At 40.7% G+C, this 25,583-nt stretch overlaps 2 protein-coding genes across 5 annotated transcripts; both read left to right on the plus strand.

Moving 5' to 3' along the window:
• The first annotated feature begins 1,183 nt into the window (after positions 1–1,183).
• Positions 1,184–15,104, plus strand: LOC311356993 (uncharacterized protein). Its single transcript, XM_084476866.1, has 4 exons — positions 1,184–1,344; positions 10,087–14,133; positions 14,285–14,344; positions 14,738–15,104. The coding sequence occupies exons 2-4, from the start codon at positions 10,140–10,142 to the stop codon at positions 14,869–14,871; spliced, it is 4,188 nt and encodes a 1,395-aa protein (XP_084332992.1). The 5' UTR covers positions 1,184–1,344; positions 10,087–10,139; the 3' UTR covers positions 14,872–15,104.
• A 3,819-nt stretch (positions 15,105–18,923) lies between these two features.
• On the plus strand, positions 18,924–25,415 carry LOC311356956 (protein AMN1 homolog). Of its 4 annotated transcripts, none has more exons than XM_084476822.1 (7): positions 18,924–19,003; positions 19,850–19,982; positions 21,201–21,330; positions 23,085–23,302; positions 23,969–24,025; positions 24,102–24,213; positions 25,282–25,415. In XM_084476822.1, the coding sequence occupies exons 1-7, from the start codon at positions 18,978–18,980 to the stop codon at positions 25,350–25,352; spliced, it is 747 nt and encodes a 248-aa protein (XP_084332948.1). In that variant the 5' UTR covers positions 18,924–18,977; the 3' UTR covers positions 25,353–25,415. The 4 variants fall into 4 exon arrangements, with proteins under 4 accessions (XP_084332948.1, XP_084332949.1, XP_084332950.1 ...); XM_084476823.1 differs by lacking the exon at positions 25,282–25,415 and adding an exon at positions 24,335–24,449; XM_084476824.1 differs by lacking the exon at positions 23,969–24,025 and having other exon boundaries at positions 24,111–24,213.
• Positions 25,416–25,583: the final 168 nt, after the last annotated feature.

The following is a 25,583-nucleotide window of genomic DNA, read 5'->3' on the forward strand; positions in this document are numbered from 1 at the left end:
ATGGAAATGTGTTCTCTCTCTGTCCTCCCCCCTTTCTCACTCTCCTGTATGTCCGGCTGCAAATGGGGCCATAAACTTAAGATGAGGATGTGACTTTCCCCCACATGTGCTCAGTCCTGCTCCCTCGTGGCTATGTGCGGGTAGGCCTATTCCTAGCTATTATATGTGCTCGGTCCTGCTCCCTTGTGGCTATGTGAGGATATTGCAGCTTAGTTATTATATGTGCTGAATGCGTCACAATATATGATATAGTGACATTAAGGCGAAAGTGGTTGGTAACATGCATCACAATCTTTTTACATCGAAATTATATACAGGAAATGGATCACGTTTCGCAGACCGCGTCCACCGCACCAGACAGACCACCAGGCGCCACGCACGCAAAACTACATCGTCGATGAACAGCAGATGAGAGCTTGTTTTACATCTCTGTGGCTTCTGTACTTATAATTATGCAGTGGCACAAATTGTTGCGTGAGCTTTACATAAAAGGCACGTCTTGCGTTAAGTAGCGTGGCAAAGGATTTGCATAGAGTTAAAGCAAAAAGCAAATGAATACGGAAAATAACGAAGGAAAGGGATTAAATCGTTTTTTAAAAGCCACTATTGGATCATTCAACCAGCTTTAAATGCATTGTGTTATAAACGGCGTCTAAAATGGCCCTTTAAAAGTAGTAAAACATGTTTTTGTAAATCCAACTATAAATGTTCTCCTTTAGCTATTATCTATTTAATTCTTCCCCATCCCTCATCTGTTTCAATTGATTGCTCCTTAAAAAACACATTTGTTTAAGTATAATTGTTTAATGCTTTCTTTATTAATACATTCTTTAAATTGGTTAATTTATTAAGGGTTAGGATTTAATTGTTTCCGTTGCCCAATTTGTCTTACAATACATAGGCTACGTAAGACTTATCTATTTAATAATTTTAACCCTCATCTGTTTAACAAAAAAATATATAAATTGTCATTAGTTCTTACCGTTGCAGAAGTGTCAGAAAATGATTCAGACACACGACGCACCTACAGTAATGTGGAGGATCCAGCCATGGTCGAAGTAACTCATCTTTCTAATGATAGGAGGAGTCAAGGTGGGGAGGGGAAGGAGGGGCAAAACTTAAAACTTTCTAAAACTCCAATGTGTAGCGTATTTCATTGTTTGCTTGAGACTGACGACTGACGCCATATTAAAAGAGTGTTGAACTTAGCAATGCTTTCCTCTGCAATCACAGCCCATTGAAGAGGGGAGTAACGGAATGAGAACGACTGGGAATGGAACAGATTGCACGCTTTTCCTCTTCCAGTTCCAGCGACCAAACCGACGGGACATTCTACAAGGGCATGTAAGTGTAGTGTACCATTTTTTTGTGTTCGGCTGGCATGTTTGTATTGTAGTTTTTCATATGTTGTAACCTCGCCGGAATGTGTGACTGGACATATTGTTTACTCGAGCGTGACAAAGTTTTGCAGCTGCGCAAGCGACCATGCGAAGTGCAAAGAAACAAGGATCCCTTCGTTCGAGAGGCAACTGATTCACACATGTCCTCTTTTCTCAGCAAAACAAGTCCGTCGCGGATTTAGTTCCGTCAAGCCGTCCCTCAAAATGCTATTTACGTAATATAAACTAGGAATATTATTAATAATGGGTTCGCGTTGCATCTAGGCTTTTATGTCTTCGTTTAGATATGCCTTATCAAGTATGTTGCATTTTCTAGCCTAATATATCGATACCCCACCCCTCTGTGATCCGGAGGTAGGTCCAGGCTGTTGTCTTATAACTCACTGGAACTCACTGGAAGCTTATCGGGCTCTTCTAGGGATTGATTGCCCTTTTTAGGCCACCTTAACTATTGGTGCTATTGCTTGGGTACAGGTTCTGGTATGATTCTGTCTTGGCTAATTATCCCTGCACAGATAGAGTCGTTTCTCCAGAGGTTGTCGAGACAGTTCTTGAAGGCGTTCTGCTAGAGACTACTTCTTCAGTGAGGGAGTTCCATGGGTCTACCGCTCGGTTAGCGAAGCTGTGGGCCCGTTGTGCTGTTCTGCAGTATCGTTTCTCCATTTTCCGTTTATGTCCGCGGGTTCTTCCTGGTTCAGCTAGTCTTAAAGGGTTCATGGTTTTAGATTTTCCACTTTGCCGGCAGGATCTTGAACTCAATCATGTCCCCACGGCTACGCCTGTAGAATATGGACGGCAGCTTCAGCGATCTGATCCTCTCCCCATAGGGTTGGTTCCTCCGTTGCTAGTTCTTCGCTGTACTCTCTCCAGCATGTCCATATCTTCAGCCTTGCTAGGAGACCAGACCTACACCGCATACTCGAGATGAACAGCTGGGTCAGCATCGGCTTGTCCACGTATCGGAATTACCTTCGGATTCTGTTCGCTGTGCTTGCTGTTGTCTTATGCCAGGCTCATGCATTTAGCAGTACACAGTTCCTGTTATTTTAGACTCAACAACAATGACACTCTTAAGTTAACACAAGTAAGGGTATTCAACATCGTTCATGGTTAGGTTATTGAGTCATTATCATAGTTATTGACGTTGAGTCTGCCGTGTATGAAAAGGGCTAGGCTATATAAATAAAGTTGTCTTGGCTAGGTTGAGTGTGGTTATTGTTATTACGGCGTAGTAAAGTTGGTTTTATATTGGACGTTGGATATTCGACACAAAATCTATTTAGGCTTCGATGGACGAATTTGTGTCAAACCAACTTTGATGTGTTTATACAATACAATAATAAAATGCTTTAAATCTATTATGCGGCTTCACTTTTTGACTTACCCATGTCAAAACACGGCTAACTGCCCTTCACATAACACAAAGCTTATTTTCTCCTCCAAAAAACCACCCTTTGATTTTATACTTTTTTTTATATTTTATATTTTATATTTAAATGTTAAAGGCTATAAATCTATTATGCGGCTTGACCTATTCACCTACCCATGTCAAAACACATCTGGTGAACTCAGCTAACTGTCCCACACATAACACAAAGCTTCTTTTCTCAAAAAACCCACCCTTTGATTTTATGAATATTTTTTACTCTCAAAAACTGCTATAAATCTATTATGAGGCTTGACCTTTTCACCTACCCATATCAAAACACATCTGGTGAACTCAGCTAACTGTCCTACACATAACACAAAACTTATTTTTTCCAAAAACACTTTTGATTTTATAATTTTTTTTCAATGTTAGATTTTTTGAGAAAATAAGCTTTGTGTTATGTGTGGGGCAGTTAGGTGAGTTCACCAGATGTGTTTTGATATGGGTAGGTGAAAAGGTCAAGCTGCATAATAGATTTATATCATTTAACATAAAAAAAATGGTATAAAATCAAAATATTTTTTTATTTTAACAAAATAAGCTTTGTTATGTAGGCAGGCCTTGTATTAACACATTGAAGTTGGTTTGACACAAATTTGTCCCTCATAGCCAGTGCTAAATAGATTTTTTGAATGTGTCGAATATCCAACGTCCAATATAAAACCAACTTTACCACACTGGGGCTTTCTCGTGATGGTCATTTGAGGTTGGATAGCTTTTTAGAACCAACTATCATAGTTTGTGTGTGTGTGTGTGTGTGTGTGTGTGTGTGTGTGTGTGTGTGTGTGTGTGTGTGTGTGTGTGTGTGTGTGTGTGTGTGTGTGTGTGTGTGTGTGTGTGTGTGTGTGTGTGTGTGTGTGCCCTTTGTTCAGACCCTTGGTGACAGGGTTTTTCCACACTTATTTGCATTCATATAGCATATAGGGAAGGCTAGATGATGATTATGCTTTCTTAATAATTATATTTATTTGATTACTCATTGAAATGAAGCCAATGGCAACATTTTAAACATGGACATCCTCTTGACGGCCAAATGTAACTATACTGAACCATACATGATTTCTGCTAGTCCTTCGCATTGTCTTAATTTATCAACATGGCAAAATATACTGATCCATGATTCACTTAAGTTCTATATGGGAAACCAATGTGTACCAAGGAAATTATTGACATCTCCCAAACTGACATATTGCATACATAAATATAAACAGGTATATGATTATGTAAATAGGCTAAATAAAACCATTGTTGATGATTTCGTCAAATCAACAGAAAACAACCCTTTTGTTTTCAGCCTATTATTCTAAGATTTCATCTAAAGGCATGCACAACAATTTGTATGTGAGTATTGTTATAAGTAAGTAGAATATATTTGACTATAGTTATACAGTTTTTTGAATGTGTCGAATATCCAATGTCCAATATAAAACCAACTTTACCATGCTGGGGCTTTCTCGTGATGGTCATTTGAGGTTGGATAGCTTTTTAGAACCAACTATCCAAGTTTATGTGTGTGTGTGTGTGTGTGTGTGTGTGTGTGTGTGTGTGTGTGTGTGTGTGTGTGTGTGTGTGTGTGTGTGTGTGTGTGTGTGTGTGTGTGTGTGTGTGTGTGTGTGCTCTCTTATATGAATCGGGGCATTTGGTTCTGCTGAAATAAAATATAAAGCGCTGGAGAGCTAGTGCTACAGGAAAGGCTTGCACATCAAATGCTCCATTGAACACATTCAAAATGCAATCTGTTTCTAGAAATTAATCATTAAATAATTAATGTAACCATAGGCTAACGCCAACTTGTTTGACTACTTAAAATCATGACACACTAGACCTGTATCCTAAACCTTTAAACTAAAGCGATAGCCTATGTGCTACATGGTTGTATATCTTCTTGCTCAACATCACAGGAGGCGAAAAGTAGACGACAAATATCTGTGACGTAAGCCTACAACCAAACGTGGCCGAGCTGTATAAACTTCCAGACACTTGCAGTAAAATCAGTCTGACAATTTATTCTATATATACATACAATACAATAATATGACCAAACTGTCAAAATCATTCGTTATGCAAAGCATTATCCATACAGTCGGTATGGATAATGCTTTGGTTTGCTAAAGAGGCTAATGTAGCTAACAATAACAATGATCATTTGTTATGCAAAGCATTATCCATACAGTCCATGGTATTCTCGTTTCATTTTTAGCGGCTCTGCCAACCGGGATTGGCCTTAAAAAAAAATTTGACATTTTGAGCAAGTGGATGGATTCGACTTTGCTATATATCTTCATTGATCATTTATATTAAAGCACTAGCGTATTCACTTTGGTAATAATTCATCATATTCTGATGGTCAAACAATGAATTAAATTAATTTACAATAAAATGACTATTTACTTAATATTAACTTAATAAAGTGCCTTTCAATAATCCCAAAGTGAAGCCTCGGATATTTAATTGTATGAAGCGATGAAGGAATGCACTTCTTCTCTTAATTACTATCAGATTCTCTTTGCACTGAGATAAAGCTCAGAGTAAATATCTTATCATCAAGGCTGTCTCGCATCAGCAAGTCTTGGAACAACAAGTCACTCACATGTGTAACTCATGCTGCTATTCATTTTCCCGTTTCTCATTGGCTAGTCATGTTAGCTACATTAGCCGCTTTAGCAAACCAGCTCGAAAACAAACAACACAACTTTACGGATAGCAGCATCATTTACATCTTCTGCCTCCACTGAGATTACTTCATTTACTTAGCAAACTCAAAGTAGAACCCTAATGATGTGAACCTTTCCATCTGGCTCACCTCATCCTGACCGGAATAGAAGGGGAGGTCTATATGACGAAGAAGAAAGGAGCCCACTTCATTCTAATGCTTGTTATACTTGCGTGCATGTTATGGTTAATTAGTTAATGTTAGTCAAAGTTAAACATTGCCTGCTTTATGAATATTTTCCACAATGCCCTTTTCAAAAATTGTCTAAATTCTAAATTGTTGCATACAGAGGCAGCCACAGGCGATTCGAAACAGCGCATTTCACTCAATAATAGTTGACGGCTGGCTTTGCCATTTCTAAATAATTACACTAGAATAATAGTTATTATATCTTACCTAAAACCAAAGTCTTGTCTCAATTTGCAGGCTGGAAACTGTAAAGAACCAAAATTATCCTGCCATGATCTGTAAATTGACAAACCTTCATGACCCAATTCTCAGTAGGCCTTATCTATATATCCTGAGAACAAATGCATGTGTGCATAAATGCATTTCCATTTCAGCATCACCTTCATGATCTTAAACCAGCCATTTCGAGGTGATTAAATATCAACTGCCAATGTTATTGAAAATCTAAACACTTATACTTTATATATGGACAACATAAATGCATTGCTTGCATTTTGGCAATGATAACAGGCTCATATCTCATGTTTATGTTTCCTATCATCAGTAAAATGAACACAATCTTCACTAGCCCAATTCAATGTTATAAGTACAATTATTAGAACAATAGAAACATTCAGTTCTATCAAAAGCATGCTTCTTGTTGGAAGTTTTTTTTTTACTGTTTTTTTAATAGTGCTGGGCGGTATACCGGTTCACACCGAATACCGGTGTGTATTTTTGTTATATGAATTTTTTATATACCACCATACCGGTATTTGATTGATTTGTTTGGAACGCTGTGCCGCGTGACTGATTCAGACAGGACCCATTTCAATGTTGCGTGTCTAAACACGCATGGTACGACTGCGTGCTGCATCACTTACTTGATGTTGTTTTGATTGAAGATTGGCAGGTTGTAGTGTGTGTGTGTGTGTGTGTGTGTGTGTGTGTGTGTGTGTGTGTGTGTGTGTGTGTGTGTGTGTGTGTGTGTGTGTGTGTGTGTGTGTGTGTGTGTGTGTGTGTGTGTGTGTGTGTGTGTGTGTGTGTGTGTGGTGGCGGGTTTAGGCGGGGCGAAGCGAGCAGCCACCCAGGGCGGCATTATTTCATGTCACATTGGGGGCGGCACAAGCACACAAGCAAAAAAAAAATCATATGCGACGCAAAGCGGATTTTCTATGATCTATCATGTCACTGTGTGGGGAATTTGCATATTAGCACCCCCTCCGGCTGCCCCTGCTTGCTGAGGAGGTGCCGTGCACAGAAGCTGTGTGAGAAGGGGAAAGGAGATGGGAAGAAGGGTATTGAAATCCTTATTGAAGCCTGCAGGGTTATATAATAAACATACAGAGGAACACGATCGCTGAGTTGCCCTGCCCCAACATTGCATGAGATGTTAAACTCAGCTAGAATCGCCGCCCACCACCCTCATCCAAAATTTTATGTCAACAGACTAAAAATAGTCGGAAAGCCTACAGAAACTACAATAAAACCACAATTTTTTTGGGAGCATGCTTTTGCAAGTAGTTCGCCGCCCCACCTGCCCATATGGACAATATGCGCCTGGTATAGAGCAATACTCTAATGGAATTAGTGAGCTAAAGTCAGTCACACCTTGAATTTCTTGCAATTGAGAAATATAAGTTTATCTTTCACTCATATTGTTATGATAAAACATGGCCAAATATTTTTGTTTATTGGGGGGGGGGGGGGGGGGTAATTCAATGTAGAACCGCCTGTGTGTGTGAGGTGTGTGTGATTTCAAAGTAACAAACCAACTCAAAGCCGATGCAACTATTTGTTCAAAACCAAATAAACATCAAAAACAGCGCTTCTCGCTTCAAATTCTTTATTTTCTTTTCAAAACATGGGAATTAATACGGCGCGGTACAGAGCGGTTGAAAACAATGTTGGTGTCTCCTGTGGCTGCCTTGCACACCTGCGTTATATTACTTAATTTTATGTTGGAAGTTATGTTTTAAACCCTGGCATGCATGCAAGTGTAAATGCGAGCAGCATTTCAGTGTGTATTTTTTTTTTTTACATTTTTTTAAAACTTTCTTTTTATTTAATCGTTTAGATTAGTCTACTAATAAATAGAAATAAAATGAGTCCTTAGTGGCAGAACTAGTGAACACCTGATTATGCATGGAAAAAAAATACAGTGAAACCATGAAAAATACTGTGATATAAATTTTTGGTCATACCGCCCAGCACTATTGTACAGTCAGGCTTGTGTTCAAGTGCTGATTTGATCAAACAGTGAATCAATTTGAACAGTAAACCACATAAGATAATAATTCAGCAGGAAGCAAGTTGCAGTCAAAATGAATATAGATACAAAATAGTGCCTAAGTAAGGATGATCGGTATATAAAAACGGTAAACATATAGCAAGTAAACGTACAATGTAATTACAAAAAAATTTAAGTAAATGTAGTAGGCCTATACACAGTATAAACATCAGGTCTATTCCATGTCAACTCATCAGGCACATTATGTATTTGCCTGGCTAATGTGATAGGTGGGCCTGCTTGCTTTTTAGTATTGCATTTCAGTTCGGTGTACAAGAAAGGTGTGCATATATCGGGTACAGCGTAGAACAAAAAATCTCACTGCACACTTGTGTGTATGTGGTTGTGAAAGCGATGAGTAGCAAAATTATTTAATTATTTAGGACCGGATATTAAGATGAGGTGCAAGATTTTCAGCAAGCGATTGCTGCTCAGCTGTAACAGCTGTTTCTTCAGCAGGAGGCAGTCCCAGCTCCAGCAATGACTCTGAGCTCTCAAATTCAAAGGGATTTTGAACCCACCTTCTGTCACTCAAAAGGTCAAAACTGATCAAAGTTATCAATGAGAACAACCAGGTGTGTCTGAATGGAGTCCAGTCAGATGTTTCACATCTGTCAGTGACATAATTTTCTTCCATTGTGGTGGAACATATTGGAGGCTTCTCAGCCAAATTGTTGGAATATTGGTAGCGAGAAACGCGTCAGCAGGGGGAGAGGGGCATGCTCCAGGCCCTGTCCCTTTGTCATTCATTACACCTCAGAGGGTCCTGGGCTGACCGGCGACCACCAGACACATTCCTCTGTAGTCAATGACATCAGCCTATTTCTCAGTTCACTTCGTTTTATAAGTATAAGTAAGGTTAACTTTAAGTATAAAGCATACAATAATATAAGATAAGTATTGTTACAATGAAGCCAAATGTTAAACACTTGATATGACCATTCTCTCCTTGGTCAACGAGTGTCTGCACTCTGAGGGACATTTAGGCCCCTTCCTGACGGAGACGATTTTTTTTGGTGAAACCGCATAAGTCTTTTGCGTTTGAGCTGACTGTCCAGACGGATACTTTTCTGAAACCACCTCCGAAGGTGGATTCAGATAAAAACAGACCTATGCGGTTTTGTGTTAGGATTCGAGTGAACGCCTGAAACGCAAACAATGACGTCATCGCCCCCCCACCAGCTGGGGACGTTAGAGTTGCGTTGATCATTTAATTTATTTGATTTGTATTATTTTTGTAGCTTTAAATACACCCCCTTGGTAAATTGAATTACTAACTGTACATTAAAAAGTATTTCTGCTCAATCTAAACAACTGCTTTCTCCTCCTCGACTGTATCTTTATATACAGCACGCATGTGCTTGATGCGCTCCACTTTTTTTTGTGGAGAACCAGGGTTAGCGTTTTTGCGGGCGGGCGGGATTGTTGTGTTGGATTGTGGGCGGACGGGATAGTTGACGTGACATTTGTTGCGTGTGCGTGAGAGTGGGAGATATTTATACTTAAAAATCGCGTTAAAATAAAAATACATTTAAAAAGTGGAATCAATTTGTGGCGATCGTTGTTGAATCTGTGGCGCAGCGCCACACATTGGTCTATGTATTGGAAACACTGCACAAAATATTTGTTCACCTGTCGTTCCAGTAGGAACAGTCGAGCATAACAAGTCTTTCATACATGTATACATTTTCATACATTTTCCCACACGTACCCTAATGTAAACCAACAAAGTTGAGCAATCTGAGAAATCTGTGCTCTCATCGAGCTGGATTGAGAAATCAGGCAGGATACAGTTTTGTGTGTGTGTGTGTGTGTGTGTGTGTGTGTGTGTGTGTGTGTGTGTGTGTGTGTGTGTGTGTGTGTGTGTGTGTGTGTGTGTGTGTGTGTGTGTGTGTGTGTGTGTGTGTGTGTGTGTGTGTGTGTGTGTGTGTCAGTGGACTGTTCTCAAGCTCACTGAGCACATTTCCAGTTAATTTTCCTGATTTCACACCGACATATCCTACATGAAATCATGCCAAGGACAACTGATCTTCAAGTATCAATGTTAACGCACTAATTAAATGTCCTTGCGTTCTATTTCTTCCAGAAGGATTTCGACATTCCTGGACACATGATCAATACAAGAAGCTGCAAGCCAAAATGGATACCACTCTTATGATAAATGGACAGCGAAATTATCAACTCCAGCAAAATTCACAACAGCATCAACAATTCTTGAGACAGGAAGGCTACTCAAATACTTACCCACAATATCCAGAGGTCAATGACCCACAAAGGGCTCAGTTCAATCCTGGCTATGGCCAGCAAACCTCAACAACTTATCAGCAGTTGACAACAAACCCAGGGTATAGACCCATTCAGAATAATTATGTAAATGTAAACGTAAACCAACAGACCGAATATAATTATGCACAGACAAACGTTCTCCATCAATGGCAAGTAAGCGCATGTCAAATGACCACTCAGCAAGATCCTACCTTTCCTGGGAACTGGTCAAACCAGAGACCACCAAAGATGACAGCACAGACTGAAACATTCCCATACCAAAACATGCAAAACCGTGTTTGTAATCCCAATTTAATGCCAATGAAATTGAATTACCTTCCAGAAAATGTTAAGACAACAGTGCATCATAATGGAGGAGGATACAAGGAGGCAAATACTGACTCTACATTCCGATGGCAACACACTGCCACACATGGCAAGCAAGTGGAAGCAACAAGAAAGACAGATGCAAGAAAGAACGAAAAGCAAACCCCCTATACAGCATCAACACGACTGGCTCCACCAAGTTTTATTCCGCCAAGAAAACCAATGCCTCCCCTTGAGGCAACATTCACCTCAAGTGGACAACTTCCTGTGTCGCAAACACATCTGCAACTTAAGAGTGCTGCAGGGGCGGCCCCTGTTTTCAGTAACTCTCCTGTATTCAGGGCCCCACCTCAGTATAGCAGCCACCTTTCTAGTGTAAACAATGGTCAACTACCTCTAACCTCCCATCTGGTGAATCCAAACCACCCGGGCAGAAAACAACCCCCTAGCTATGCCTGCAAAAAGGCTGTGGCTGTTGTTCAACCACTGTCTCAAAAAAACACCCAAGTAACCGCCAGAAAGAGCTGCCCTGAGAGGATTGGTCAACAGAAAGATACCCTAATAGCTGGTTGTGTTGACAACATGGAAATACACGGCAACACATTACCAAATCGATTCCAACCTTTGCCTGAAGGTGACGGTTCAGAAAAAAAGAAACTTATTTCTTCAGGTGCTGACCAAAAACACCAATCAAATGCAAACGTAGAGCCTACCTATGATGGGACAGTGACCCTGCTATCACTGCTATTAAATGGAAATGGAAAGGAGTCTGAAGCCCATAAATCAGTGACCCTGGATTCAAGCCAAGGTAAAGAAATCCAAAAAAGTGGGGTTCAGGAGTCTGAGACGGATGATGTTGGGCTGTTGAGCGTAGTTCCTGTAAAAACATGGACACATAAACAATTGACTACTTTAATTGAAATTACTCCCCAAGTTAAAATCCAACCTGATCATTCAAAAGCGGTTGTAGAGCGGTTAACAAAACACTTATGGGATAATGACATTAGAAAATTATTGAGTCTGCTCAAAACAAACTATTACAATGAGGTAATGGCTGGCGTTATCGATTATTGCAAGGTCACACAAGACCCCCCTATACTGTCACAAGTAGATAAAAAAAGCTGGCGTAGACTTAAAGAAAAGTGCACTGTACTTGAACACGGTAGTGTCCATTTTGAGTCTCCTTATGTGTCCCCGTGGTTGAATGTTAACGTACAGCTGGATGACATTGATAACGAGTTTGGCTTCCCCTCAACATTGAACTGTGAAAGCAAATGTAACGCTGAGACGAAACCAATGGAGACAAAATGTGTCATTCCTGTTGATTTTGTGAAGGAAATGGCAATTGAAAATGTGCCTCAAATGGCACCTGCTCTTGACGTTGTAGAGAAAGCTAGGTCAATTCTCCAAACCAAATGTACCCGATCCATAGTTCCTGATGACGCATTAACAGCAGACCTGAGTGATCCATTGGACCTCTTGGAAATAGAAATGATGCAGCCTGATCAGGCCAGGATTGTCTTTGAGCAACTGAAAAATGGGTCTAGTTTGATTGAGTTCCAATCCAATGAGGTTTCAACAACTGAGAAAACAAGAAGTATGGAGGAGTTCTGCTGCATCAATAGGTGGATAGAGATGATTTTAGGGACAGAACCTTCACTCGAGTGCTCCTGCAAGTCACAGTCAGAATCCAACAAGCCCTGTGAAATTTCGATGGATCCCAGTGAGGAGGAGAATATTGTTGAAGTGTCTTTGAATCCTATGAGTTCAAATTCATCTAAGGTGAGCAAAATCATTGACTGTACCAAACAATTTGAGGTGCCACAAAAAGGGAATGACAATACTCCTATTACTCCTCCTTTGACCATGGACTCTAATGAAGAAGAAATGATAAATGATATCCTGAGTAGCATTAATGGATCCATCTCAAAAACAGCTCTTGAAAAGAATTGCAATAAAGAGTTGAAACCTGCACGCACAGGAGAGACACTGAATATTGAACCAAAACAACCAAAAAATCATGATGACGATCATGCAGCTGTGTGTGATAAGCATCCCATCACAGAATCAAGTGATGACCACATGTCTACACCAAAGGCTGTACTGACTATGGAACAGAAACAATCAAACAGCGACGCACATGAATTGAAGTCTATTGGTTCACGTCTCACAACTGGTCCAACCAGGCTCTCTCCTACAGTTGAGCCAAAGGGTGATTGCTCTCCAAACCTTAAAATGAGACTCGGGCTCAGTAGAAAACGCAAAAGGACAATAGGAAAGGTAATTTCGATGGATGCCTTGGATCCCAGTGAGGAGGAGAATATTATTGAAGTGTCTTTGAATCCTATGCATTCAAATTCATCTAAGGTGAGCAAAATCATTGACTGTACCAAACAATTTGAGGTGCCACAAAAAGGGAATGACAATACTCCTATTACTCCTCCTTCAACCATGGACTCTAATGAAGAAGAAGAAATTATAAATGAAATCCTGAATAGCATTTATGGAACAATAGCTCTTGAAAATAATTGCAATAAAGAGTTGAAACCTGCACGCACAGGAGAGACACTGAATATTGAACCAAAACAACCAAAAGATCATGATGACGATCATGCAGCTGTGTGCGATAAGCATCCCATCACAGAATCAAGTGATGACCACATGTCTACACCAAAGGCTGTACTGACTATGGAACAGAAACAATCAAACAGCGACGCACATGATTTGAAGTCTATTGGTTCAAGTCTCACAACTGGTCCAACCAGGCTCTCTACTACAGTGAAGCCAAAGGGTGATTGCTCTCCAAACCTTAAAATGAGACTCGGGCTCAGTAGAAAACGCAAAAGGACAATAGGAAAGGTAATGCAACCATTTGAAGATCCAGTCAAATCTGTCCATCAGCCTGCTCTTAAAAATACCTCAAAAGATTTAATCAAGGAAAAGGTTGTTGCTGATGACTCAACCACTGCTGCAAAAAAGACTGTGAAACTTGCCTTATTTGGCACCATGGCACATAAGAGCGGTGTTTCAGGACCCCGCGGTAAGAGTCACTCTTCAAGTCAGTATTTTTCAGGGCTACCGCATCCACCTCCATCGTTCCTTACGGTGACAAGTTGTTCCGTCAGAAACAAAATTTGTGAGGAATGGAGAAACAGTTATCTACCTATAACAAGAAAAAATGAAAAACGCAAGACCGTTAAGGATATCAATCGGAATGCTACCTCGACCACCATTGCTCCTGTAGTGGCTGAACTAGACATGGAGCGGCTTCCCGCTTCTCTTGAGCAAACATTTCCCCTAGGATCTGGCAAGAAACGTGGAAGGAGGAAGTCCAATGCAAATGTCCTCACACTTGAAACAACACAAATGCCAAACAAGAGTGTGACAAAGAAACAGTTAGTTAATAGTAAAAGTAAATCTAAAAAACCAAAAGGTCCTGACATGCGGAAGAAGGAGAACAGAGGATTGAGGTTGCTTCGCCACCACTTGGGCATCAAAGCTGGACCCAGACGCCGAACGGACAAGAGAGCTTCTGTATTGGGTAAGTCACCACATGGTTATTCTACCCCTTTGGTGAATCAATGTTGATGGGGCAGTAAGGCCATCGTTTTCTTGTAAATACAAATCTATGTTGCAAAAAATAACTTATTAATTTATATACTTTCCTCTAAACAACCAATGTCTTATTTTAGAGACCTCAGACGGTGCTGCTATGGGCAATGGTTTGAAGACCACCATCCAAAAATCAATAGGTAAAGTCATTCCTATAATTTCTTATTTCTTCTCTCTGTTTGCTCAATTCAAAACATGTGGCAGTTGTAATTCTTCTGAACCCTCCTTGTCTTATTGCCGGTCACCAGTGAAACAAAAAGCTGCAATTATCTGACTTATTGTCTACTCTTGTAAATGGCAAGTGTCTGTAGTTCCAAAGCACATTGGAACTACAAAACAAGTACCAGAGATTTGACTACAATTTAGATTTCATGTATTTGGGTCTCTGGTGTTTAAGATGCAACTTTTATCGATCCCAGATGGGAAATTAAGAACAAAGAACTAAATACAGTATCAGTTTCTTTCTTTATGCATTATTTGCCTGGCTATTCCATGTACTGACCAACCCTTAATGCTGACGAATTCTCCTTCAGCTGGATGGGCTCGTATTCCAGATAAGAAGCACGGTCTTCTCACGTCCTCTAATGTCTCCCTGCAGAACAAGGCCACCTTCCAAGAGTTTCAGAAGACAAATGCCAAAAGGAGACATCTGGGATATTGTGACTGATTTGGCGTGAATAAAAGTATTTAAAAAAAAATGTGTTTGTTTCCCATGGAAATGTTAGGTATTTGTTGCTTTGAAGGACACACATTTTTTTCTGACATTGTGGACATTTCAAATTTGTATTTTTCCCATTGTTTTTTTCATCTTTTTTTGTATGCAAAATATGCAAAATTTATACATTGCATATTAATATTAAATGTATGTTCAGCACAACTGCAATAAATCCTTATTTTCTATTGTCCTATAATTTTTCTAAATATATTTATTTTATCTTATTAACCAAACCAGCTCAGAGTAATATCTGCAATCTGGAGGGACAACTTCATACAAGGAACTATATGAGGATGTATTTTATCAGTGGATCGCCCTGGAAGCACCACTGTAGGTCAGTGTCTTCAGTCATAAACAGGTCTATGGCATTTTGTATATGGTCAGGAAGAGTAAGTCATAACAAGGGAAGGTATGTGAGAATTTGACCATACTTTTATAGTAAATATAATTAGAACATACGTAACATATAGATCGATAATAATTGTATTAATCCCATGGAGGGGAAATAGATGCTAAAGTAAGGACTAACGGAACAAACCGTATACATGATAAAGTGGCCCAGTGTATAAATGCAATGTAAAAAACAAGTGGCCCAGTGATCATGTACATACACATGCATGCATACACAAAGCCGGCACAAAGGAGCGCTTGAAGAGCTCCGTCTTACACCTGGGGGAAATGAATCTGTGGCTGAAGGTGCTCCCCATCTGTCAAACTTCCTCATAGAGGGGATGGGAGGGGTTACCCAGGATGGACATGAGTTTGTCCCTCCTCTCCACCACTGCCTCCAGACTGTCCAGCTGTAGCCCAACAACAGAGATGGCCTCCCTCGTCAGCTTTTTAGTCTGTTGGTCTCTCTAGCCTTGTTGCCACCTCCGCAGCATACCCCAGCAAAGAACCAGTCTCCTGAAGATCTTCATGACATGTTTGGGAAGAATGTATTTTTATGTACTTTTATAAGTAAAATCAATCCGGTAGTAAAAGTAATGCTGTAGCAATATCTATGTATGTAAGTCATGATAGTAATAATATTTATAGGTGATTTTAATTTTTGCAATGCTGTAAGGTTAATATAGATTGATAAGATTGATTGATTGAGCTCTAAACTCATAGAACAGCCAGGCCTTAGAAGGCCCATTTGCTCTAGCAATGTGTGAAAGGCTACTTCAAGAGGACAAGGTTGTGAGTGTGGGAACTGATGGTATACAAGGTCGAATAACAACTTTGTATATGGGAGTGTTCCTGTCCAGGAATTTCCCTCTTGATAAGGAACCAGCTGCGTCTGAGGCCCGGTTCATGGACAGGTGAGAAGAACAGTAGGAGGAGACGGATTGATTGAGGTCCCGAGGAAGGAGTAACCAGCAGTATATTGTGTTTGTGATCATGCGTGGAGCCCAGACTTGGGGCCACTAACTCTCAACTAACTCTCATGGACGGACAGACTGTCGGCGCAAAACATTTTAGGCTCTGTTCTGGAGAACATTTTGATGCATTGTGTACGTTTTTCAATGGCAAAGAATAAATTCTCTTTTATCTTAGTTCACAATGTGTGCAGGACTTGCATTCTCAGGCATGAACACATGTGAGATCAGTATCACTGGCCTGTAGTTATTGAGAGTACTGGGACGTCCAATCTTAGGCATCGGAACAATGCAGGAAGTCTTCCACAGCTGGGGCACCTTCTTAAGCCTCAGAGAGAGGTTGAAGAGGTGTTGGAACACTTCTGCACACTGTCCGGCACACGCTTTAATCACCCTGGGGTTGATGTTGATGTTGTCTAGACGTGGATGGATGTGATGACCACCTAAGTGTGACCCTTCCCTAGAAGTCTTGTCGTGTCATTATTATGGTTAAACGTATGATTCTCATGAGACTCTCAGACTAGAAGCCATGAACATAACTTTCTGATCATTTAAGCAAAAATAAACCATTCCATAAAATGTTCTGGCCTCAGAGAGCAGCATGGTTCCAAATAATGAAAGTGATGGGCAAAATAGCCTAACGAGCACATCACATGACATGTACATTACGAATATAGCTAACTTTTGTTCTAACCTAACGAACACATCACATGTACATTACGAATATAGTCAGCTATTTTTTCAGGTCAAGGTCTGAGCCGAAGGCCGCATATCCCAACTATGGGAGATGTTGAAGACTCATACAATGCACCACACATTCGCAAGAACAGGAGTCAGTCTGCTGATAACATTCGGCCACAGCTCAGGGTCAAGATACCCCTCGAGAAGCCCTCACAGCTCGTTAGGAGAAAAACAGAAGACACTCATAAAGACATCAGAGCCCGGAGGCTCAAGGTCAAGCTAAACATCCAGAAACACACACACCTTGAAACGCACACACCTCGTTGGGAGGGAAAATACAGCATAAGACTGCATCACACAGGAACACCTCATGCTCTTCTGAAGCAGAACTTCCACGGAGGCGAAGCTCCAGATGACCTCAGCGCTGTTAGGGACTTAGAAATATTCAATCTCTCACGCTTTATGAATCAGTATTACCTTTGCTACTTTACTCAATAAATCCGAGGCCCTCGTGCTGACAGACTTTATTACCTCTCCGTCTCATTTTATCTGGTCAAGTAACTAGACAGACTGTTTTTCCCAACAAAAGGAATGCATGGGATGAGGTAACAACGTATGGGTGATGTATGATGATGTACAGAATGGAGCATATAGGTTGTAGTCAGAGGAAGCTATAGCTATTCTAAAAAGTTCTTTGCAAACTAACTCAGGCTTTGGTATGACTTGTTTGCAAGTCACACCAAAGCCTGCGGGCCAGGATGAGAACTAGGGAAAACTGAATAAGAATGAGTTAGCAGAAAAGAGCCATTGTGTCTGCAGAGGATCCATACTGGGAACGGATGTAAGGGTAATGACATATGGATGGACAGAATGGATAAATATATATACGGAGGAGCCCGGGAGCGGCTCTCCAGGTCTTTGTCAAACCAACTTGGCTTTCTTCTTACTTGTTCGCGAGTAATAATAAAGTCTTTGTCTTTCATGCTCCGGACTCCTCAAAATTTCTTATTTAGTTAAAGTGTTAAATGCGGTTTATCTACCACACTGCGTGGCCACCATTGATGAGGTGTGCATCCCAGGCGGGGACCGGACATGCCACTCTATTGCCACCTGTCAATAATGTATTGATTGATGAGGGTGCTTAGTGCAAATTATCAAGGCAACCTGATGCAACCAGATTTTTTAGTTTTTTCAACTTTTGACTACTATATATATACATCAGCATATATGCTGATGCATGTCATGGATAAAGGTCTTACCATTGATCCTGCTGGCACCAGAGCCGGGCCCAGAGCAAAGATATGTAAGTCTATGTAATGGGAAAGTTCTATTTTCCCATTCTGTTTCTCATTCTGTTGTGCCTTTTCCTGACCCCTTGGGGTGTGGTCAAGGGTCAAAGGCTCCAACTGAAAGGCACCACTACGTTTCCCCCTTTATGACATCTGTTGTTGTGGCAATTTTTTTAATAGATAATGTGTCTAGGATAGATGAGACTTCTTAATGCAATTTTAAATGATCAAATAATCTGAAATCTGCCATAAAATCTGCCATAAGCCATTTCCAATATAATCAAAATGCAAATAATACCACGAGTCCACCGCGAGTTATAGCGCCCCTGTGGTCACAGTGCAACAAATATTTTTGGAGACCTTCTTACTTTCGGTCTACATATGCCTATTTAATTTGACAATTCTCAGGGGTTCAGGTTTGGTATGGTTGATTTTAGAGTTTTTCCCCATAGACTTTCAATAAGACGAGACCAGACACATGATAACAATAGTGTGACTTGCTTTGCTACAACACTAATAATGACCATAATTACTTGGATGACAATACATCCAAGTATCCAGTTTTCTATATTGAAAATCATTCTTTCTCTGTTGAAAATAAATCCTTATTACCCCCAGTAGTAGGAGACAAAGCACAATCATTTAAAACAATTCAGAGACAGAAATAAAGAAGAAGAGAACCACCACTGAAGCATTTCTCTGAAATGAAAACGTTAATTTTGACGAAATGGCAGTGAATTCGCTCTTAAACATGTAAGTTGGCTACTTAAGTATTAGATCAACTATTGCAGTATATTGTATGCAAATGTCCTAATGAGAGCATTTACTTTAGCAAGACACGTCCTCTGGTCATTTGGCCAGCCCGAATCCGCAACAATGCAATGCATACCTTTCTAAATGATGCCGCCTCTTCTTATGTAGGCCTATGTATATAACGTAAACATAATTACTTAGTTGGACGATGGTTATGAATAGTCTAAATCAACACACTGATATAACAATTGCATTTAATCATTGGAACGACCGAAGTAACATAGCAAAGCAGAATGTAGAAGTGTGACATGTTCAGTGTTATTTTTCAACATCCATGGGCCGTCTGAATTTGAGTCGATAACAATTCAACATTGATTCATTGATAGGTCTAAGTTTTGTACTGTTATTTATAAAGTTGGATTTATCAGAAACTGTCAAGCCACTGATGTGTAGCCTACCGGTACTCTGTTACTACAATCGGATGCTGCCCATTTCTGTCATAACTACTCATTGCGACTCCCTGCAGCTTTCACTGATTGCTTTACGGCTATAACATTTGTTGTTATATATTGTTATATATTTGTTATAACATATCTTGTTTACGTGTGTTTATTCTGCCCAGAGGTTGTTTGTCACTGTGTGTGTAACTCTGATTTCTTCCTATGGCCATGTATTAAACAGCCTTCTGATGAGTGCTACCATTGAACTCAACACTATATTGTAGTCTATTTTTTATATTCCATCTGACCTCAATTGAACTTGAGCAATGCAAGCCAAGTGTGTGTAAACAATATGCTGCAAAGCTTTTAGTTAATGTGAATATCTTGTTCTCATCTCATTGTGTAGCTGTGCAGATTGCGTGGCAAACTCAGCCGTCCTCTACCTGAGGGAGATCCAGCCCTTGCCCTCGGGCATCAAGGACAAGCTGGTACAGATAATGTCTTTAAGAGGGAACATCAGCGATGGCAACATCAGTGAGGTTGGTCCTTCAGCTGGGCATGGAGGCAGTGTAATGGGAAAATTCCATTTTCACATTCCGTTTCTCTAAATGCCGTTTGTTGCCGCCCCCCCCCCCCCCCCCCCTGTTGATGTGTTTAGCTGTAACTGAGGCCTGTTTTCTTGACCCCCTGGGGAGGGTCGAGAAGCCAACTGCTTCGGAACGGCTATGTACCCCTTTATGACATCCTGAGGAGGTTCATCGATAGTTTTATTGGGGGGCACAGCTGCCCTTAGAATCCTGTCTGCCACTCTACAAGAAGTCCTTGCTTTTGTCAATGCATTGGACTTCTCCTTGCGAAGCTAATAGAGAAACGCAGGGCGAACTCCCATCTGAGATCTTGGATTATTGTATTGTGTATGTTTCTTTTATGATTTATTATTTAAATAAATTAGCCTAATTGTTATAAGTTCAGATGACTCTTTATTCTCTAACAGTTTAGACAGGAACGATTGACGTGGCTCAAAATTCCCACCACAGCAGTCAAACGAAAAAAAAGGCTAGCTAGAATATTATAAGTCAACCCACTCCAACCCCTGAGCTTAGCCGACCCACGTCATTAGTGTAATGGAAAATTATATGTGTACGCCATTCTCATCTTCACCATCCTGAGAGTGTGTGCTTGATAGTTTTCTGCTCCTGAAGAATGCAGAGATCCCCTCCCCTTTCACTCTTATCACCTTGAACTTTACACAATGTCATGAATTGTGGGCTGAGCTGGCAACATACTGGCGTGTAGCTCTCTAACGTGTACTCGCAGGATGGTGGAGATTACTCCTAACAACCCCTATATAATTATGCCCCAGAGAGTGAATGGGAATTATTTTGTGTGTCTTACAAATGTTTTTGTTTACCTGTTCTGCATTGGTTCAATTACACTTATTAGACTGTATTGGTGTTTAAATTTCACAACAATCACCTGTTGTGTCTGCAGTTGAATTTCTATAGCTACTCTATCAATCCAAAGAATGAAAACATGGCAGACTGCGATTTTTTACAAGGTATTGAACAGGAATAATATTTGTATGGATAGTATGGATGTCAAGTAAATTGGTCCAATAAGTATTTCTAGGGAACCCCCTATTCTAGTATGTTACTACACAATAAGCATTGCACAGCATGTTTTCATTATTCAATCCTATTCATTGTTCCTGTGTGTGTGTTGCCGTCTTCTGAAGAGAATTCTCATCCCATCTTCAGTTATTGCATCCGGGCCTACAGACACTGGATCTTCAATGCTGTCAAGTGTCAGACCTAGCTCTGGGGCGGATCTCTTGCCCTCGTCTGAAAACCATATTCCTAAACAACAGTCCAGAGATCACCTCAGAAGGTAGGCTTTACTTGATGATATCATGTATAACCATAGTAAAATGTGAGGTGTTTGTGATACATCTGGATTTTATGGTGATAATGTATTATCCTTCGATTCAGTTTCTTGAATTAGCATTTTGTTGATGTCATGGTCTGAAATATTCATGTTTGTGTTGTTATCATTAACAGCATTTAGTAGGAATTTGCATGTTCTGTTCTTTTAAATGTATTCATTTTTCTGATGTTATTATTTAAAATGTATTTCTGTGTCTGTTTGATGTAATTGATGTAATTCCATATGTGTAATAAAATTAGCAGTTCCGGCCAATATATTATTAAGAAGATTAAAAGAAAACTTCAGACCCAATTGCTCTTTAAAACAGCAAATTACAGCATGAGACATAACAGACAGACGACAGTAGATAAAACAAAACATAAGCAAAAGTGTGACTGGGAACCAATGTGACACAATGCAGTGTCACCCGGAGAGATTCTGAGATGTTTTCAAATAGACAAAGCATATATAGTTTGTTGAAGGCCAGAATACGCCCCTGGCCCCTGAAGTCTGTAAAGTCATCCTCAGGGCTGTAATGACAAAATAAGTTGATAACACATGCAGGACAGTGTGGACAGTGGAGGGTGTTCAGACAATTCAATTATTATTATTTTTTTATTTGTCCCCAGGGGGCAATTGAAGGCATATAGAGCAGCAGCATTACAAAGGACAAAGGTTAGGTGCAAACATAGAAACAAAAACAAAGTGTTGTTAGTTGACAGATAGTATACACATACAAAAAATATATATAATATATGTACAGTGTATGTTTATAAATAGAGAACTGACTCCTAAAAAGTGTAACGTATGACAGGAATATAGAGTGCAATCAAGTAATAAGGGGGGGAGTGCAAGAACAGAGTTCACGGCTTCGCCGGTCTGTGTGGGGCGGGCACGAGCCCGGTGCGGCGGGGTTCGGAGGAGGTGAGGAGGTGAACAGCCTCATGAACAAAGGATGCTTTTCTCCTCTGTGTTCTGCAGCCGGGGCAGCGAAGTCGGCGCCCTGAGGGGAGCCACTCAAAAGCGGGGTGTAGAGACAGGGACAGGGTCATAGGATATGAGACAGGGACAAAGATAAGCTGGATGATGATACATGTCACAAATCTCAACAATGGCGAAAACGACGGAAGTTGGTTGATGGTGAAGCCATGTATGGGCATTGTTTAATAACCCTAGCTTGGAGCTTATGGGATGAGAGTGAATAAGAAGTGTGTCCCAAAGCCGGAAAAGCAGTTTCTCTGCAGACCAGCTGTGGTTCTCTCTTTTTGAGTTTAAAGGTTTTATTCACTTGGGGAGGTCAGATATGTTTATACCCATGATCTCGCTAGCTTGTTTAAAAATTACTTATTTTTGAATTAGTAATTCAACCTGAGTTGAGAGACTACTCGACATATGTTAAAACTTCAAAAAATGTAATGGATTTGATAAAAATAATTGTACAAAAAGTCTTCGCCACCATGAAACTGCTGAGCACAGCAGGAAGCATTGAACACTGATTACCCTTCCAACAAACAGCATCCATGTTGTCCTGAAAATATAGCTTGTTCCCAAGTGTAATGCCAAGGTAAGTGTACTGCGCAACAGTCTCCACGCTCAAAAGCTACGCTCCGTTTAAAACTTGCTGTGTGAACACCAAGCGGCCCTGGAAGAACGTTTCCTGGTTCTCTCATTGCACGTTCACACCTCGAGTCGATCTGCATTTCTTCTTCCTATTGTAGGCATTGTTTCTCTGGCCTCCTCCTGCCCCAACCTCCAGAACGTGGACCTCAGTGACTGCGTGGGCGTGGCAGACGAAGCAGTGCAGGCCCTGGCCCAGTGCTGTAGGCGCCTGCAGGTCCTTTCTTTGAGTGGATGTCCTACTGTGGGAGACGTTGGTCTGCAGGCACTGGCGGAGAACTGCAGCCTGCTGCACACACTCTTCCTGTCTGGAACACGGGTACTCCTCTCCACAGCCCCTCATGGATCATATGGCGCATTTCCACTGGAGGGTGCGGGTTGGTTCGGTATCCCCCTGTCGCACGGAAGGGACGATTCTGTCGACCACTCAACAGTGTAGCTCAAACTTGCCGGGACCCTTTCAGGCGTCTCAGTACCCCAACAGAGGAGTACTGCAGTCCCGGTCACGGCCACTTTTGGTGATGGAAATGCGACCCGTGCCGCACCTTTTCAGACTGAACCGACCCGCACCCTGTGGTGGAAATGCGCCATAAATACTCTCTACTCTACTTAGACTATGGCCCTTCTAAGCTGTTCCACCAATAGGGCCCTTAAATCGGCCATCTACCAACGAAGATCCTAAGGTACCTCAGGTACATGTGCATTTAACCAGGTTGTGTACAAATCCTGGAGGCTTTTCATAAGCTATTCCCTCACAGACTTCACAGAACTTCTGGGTGGTAGGAAACAGCCCAGGTCTGGATAATTCCAAACTCACAGCACTTTTAAAATGAGAAGCATTATCAGCTTTTCTGGCTGACCTGTGGTTTTCATTTAATTGGCCAGGGCTGAGGCAACTTGCCCATGCAAACTGAATGGATAAGGGAAAAGGATAAGGACTGCTGAGCGTTATTTGAGTTTTATGTAAATATTTTTTATTTACTAGATTACAGATGCAGGGATCATTGGACTTGTGAAAGGACTGTGCTCCAATAACTTGTGTGTAAGTAAACATTTGCTTGTTAGTTCTTTATCATTTTTTGTCACGCCAATGTACGAATAAATTACGCGTGTTGTAGGAACTACAGGTGGCGCGATGTCCAAGCCTGACGGATGAGACGGTGAGGGCGGTCTTCAAAAACTGTCCCAAACTCAAAAGTTTTGTCTTCAATGATTGTCCTCACATCACAGGTACGTGTTCATCCACCTCTTTACCTGCAAATCCAAATCCCACGACTCGATGCCAATTGCAATGCAAGTTGACATAACAAAGGAGATGGGAAAATTATATTTTCACATTCTGTTTCTCTAGCTGGCATTTGTTGGTATGTGCCTATTTTCTTGAACCCCTGGGGAAGGTTGAGGATCAAGAGAGCCAACTGATAAGGCACGTCGTCGACCCCCTTTATGGAGGGTCATGGATAGATTACCGTCTGGTTAAACAATGCTATGGTTGTATTTGGGGTCAGAGCTGTTCTCAGCATCCTGACAACACTGTCTCCTTGCAGAGCTATTGGAGACAGTATGGATGATTGTATGATGATTGTATGTTTGTAATGGGTGTTGTATGATTGTTTTATGTAATTGTACCTTTTATCACTCAATTAAATTAGCCTAATTGTTAAAAGTTTGGATGAATCTTTATTCTCTAATAGTTTAGACAATTTCATTAATACACAGGATTAGATGTTATAATCCCTTGTGCCAAAATCCAAGGAAAACACATATTCAGAAGCCCCGGCCCAAACTAACCTTGCAAGCCCGCTCGACTAAGCTACCAAACAATGGTGAAAAACACAAGACAAATGGCCCATCTAACAGCAGTATGCAGTATGCAGCATGTCATTGGGGTTATCAAGTGGGCACCCTTTCACCGATGTTTCGTTAGGTTAGGCCCATGACACCTCCTGAGGGCTTATTCTCTAGTAGTGTAGACATGATGTGTAGACATGAGACAGATTGATGTGGTCCAAATTCCCACCACAACTTTGTAAATGTTCTGTGTTCTATAGCCATCAAAAGCCCATTCAACTTTTCAAGGCCGAGGGGATAAACCTAGGGGGAGGACCTCTTTGGCCCAAGACAGAAAGGCTCTAGTGTTTTTAGTTTAGAACACAAAATGGGCTTTTCTTTGACTATCATTAAATGCTTCAGTTAAGAAATGTATTGCCTGTAAAAAAAAAAGAAGAAAGAAACAATTTATTACTTTATTAGTACAGATATACAATGACCATTATTTATTGGCTCTTCCCTATTCAGGTCAGATTTGGCTACCACTGGACGACACTGGTCAACACAACATTCAAAATCTGACTTGGACTGTGTATTAGAAACATAAGTATTACCCTACTACAGAAAATATAGTGGTGTTGAAAGTTTCCATGTGTTTTATTGGAGATGTTACTTTATATTGACACATTGTACTGACATGGACTGTTTTTTTCTTTCAATTATATGCATTCTTTGCTACTGATCAAAACTTGTTCATAGTAATAAGTAAAGTATTGTGATGAAAGAGGCTGAGGATACAGTTCAGTGTGGCTACCTCCTGATGCTTTTTC

This window comes from Micromesistius poutassou (genome assembly GCF_964030765.1).
Source record: "Micromesistius poutassou genome assembly, chromosome: 13".
In the NCBI taxonomy this organism is placed as follows: Eukaryota; Metazoa; Chordata; class Actinopteri; order Gadiformes; family Gadidae; genus Micromesistius; species Micromesistius poutassou.

Excerpts from the sequence above, each read along its gene's own strand:
- LOC311356956 (XM_084476821.1), top strand. The coding sequence starts at position 18,978 with ATGGCAGTGAATTCGCTCTTAAACAT. Across the intron at positions 21,331-23,084 it reads TCCAGAGATCACCTCAGAAG|GCATTGTTTCTCTGGCCTCC; the intron begins GTAGGCTTTACT and ends TTCCTATTGTAG. Across the intron at positions 23,303-23,968 it reads TCTTCCTGTCTGGAACACGG|ATTACAGATGCAGGGATCAT; the intron begins GTACTCCTCTCC and ends TTTATTTACTAG.
- LOC311356993 (XM_084476866.1), top strand. The coding sequence starts at position 10,140 with ATGGATACCACTCTTATGATAAATGGACAGCGAAATTATCAACTCCAG. Across the intron at positions 14,134-14,284 it reads CAAGAGAGCTTCTGTATTGG|AGACCTCAGACGGTGCTGCT; the intron begins GTAAGTCACCAC and ends GTCTTATTTTAG. Across the intron at positions 14,345-14,737 it reads CACCATCCAAAAATCAATAG|CTGGATGGGCTCGTATTCCA; the intron begins GTAAAGTCATTC and ends ATTCTCCTTCAG.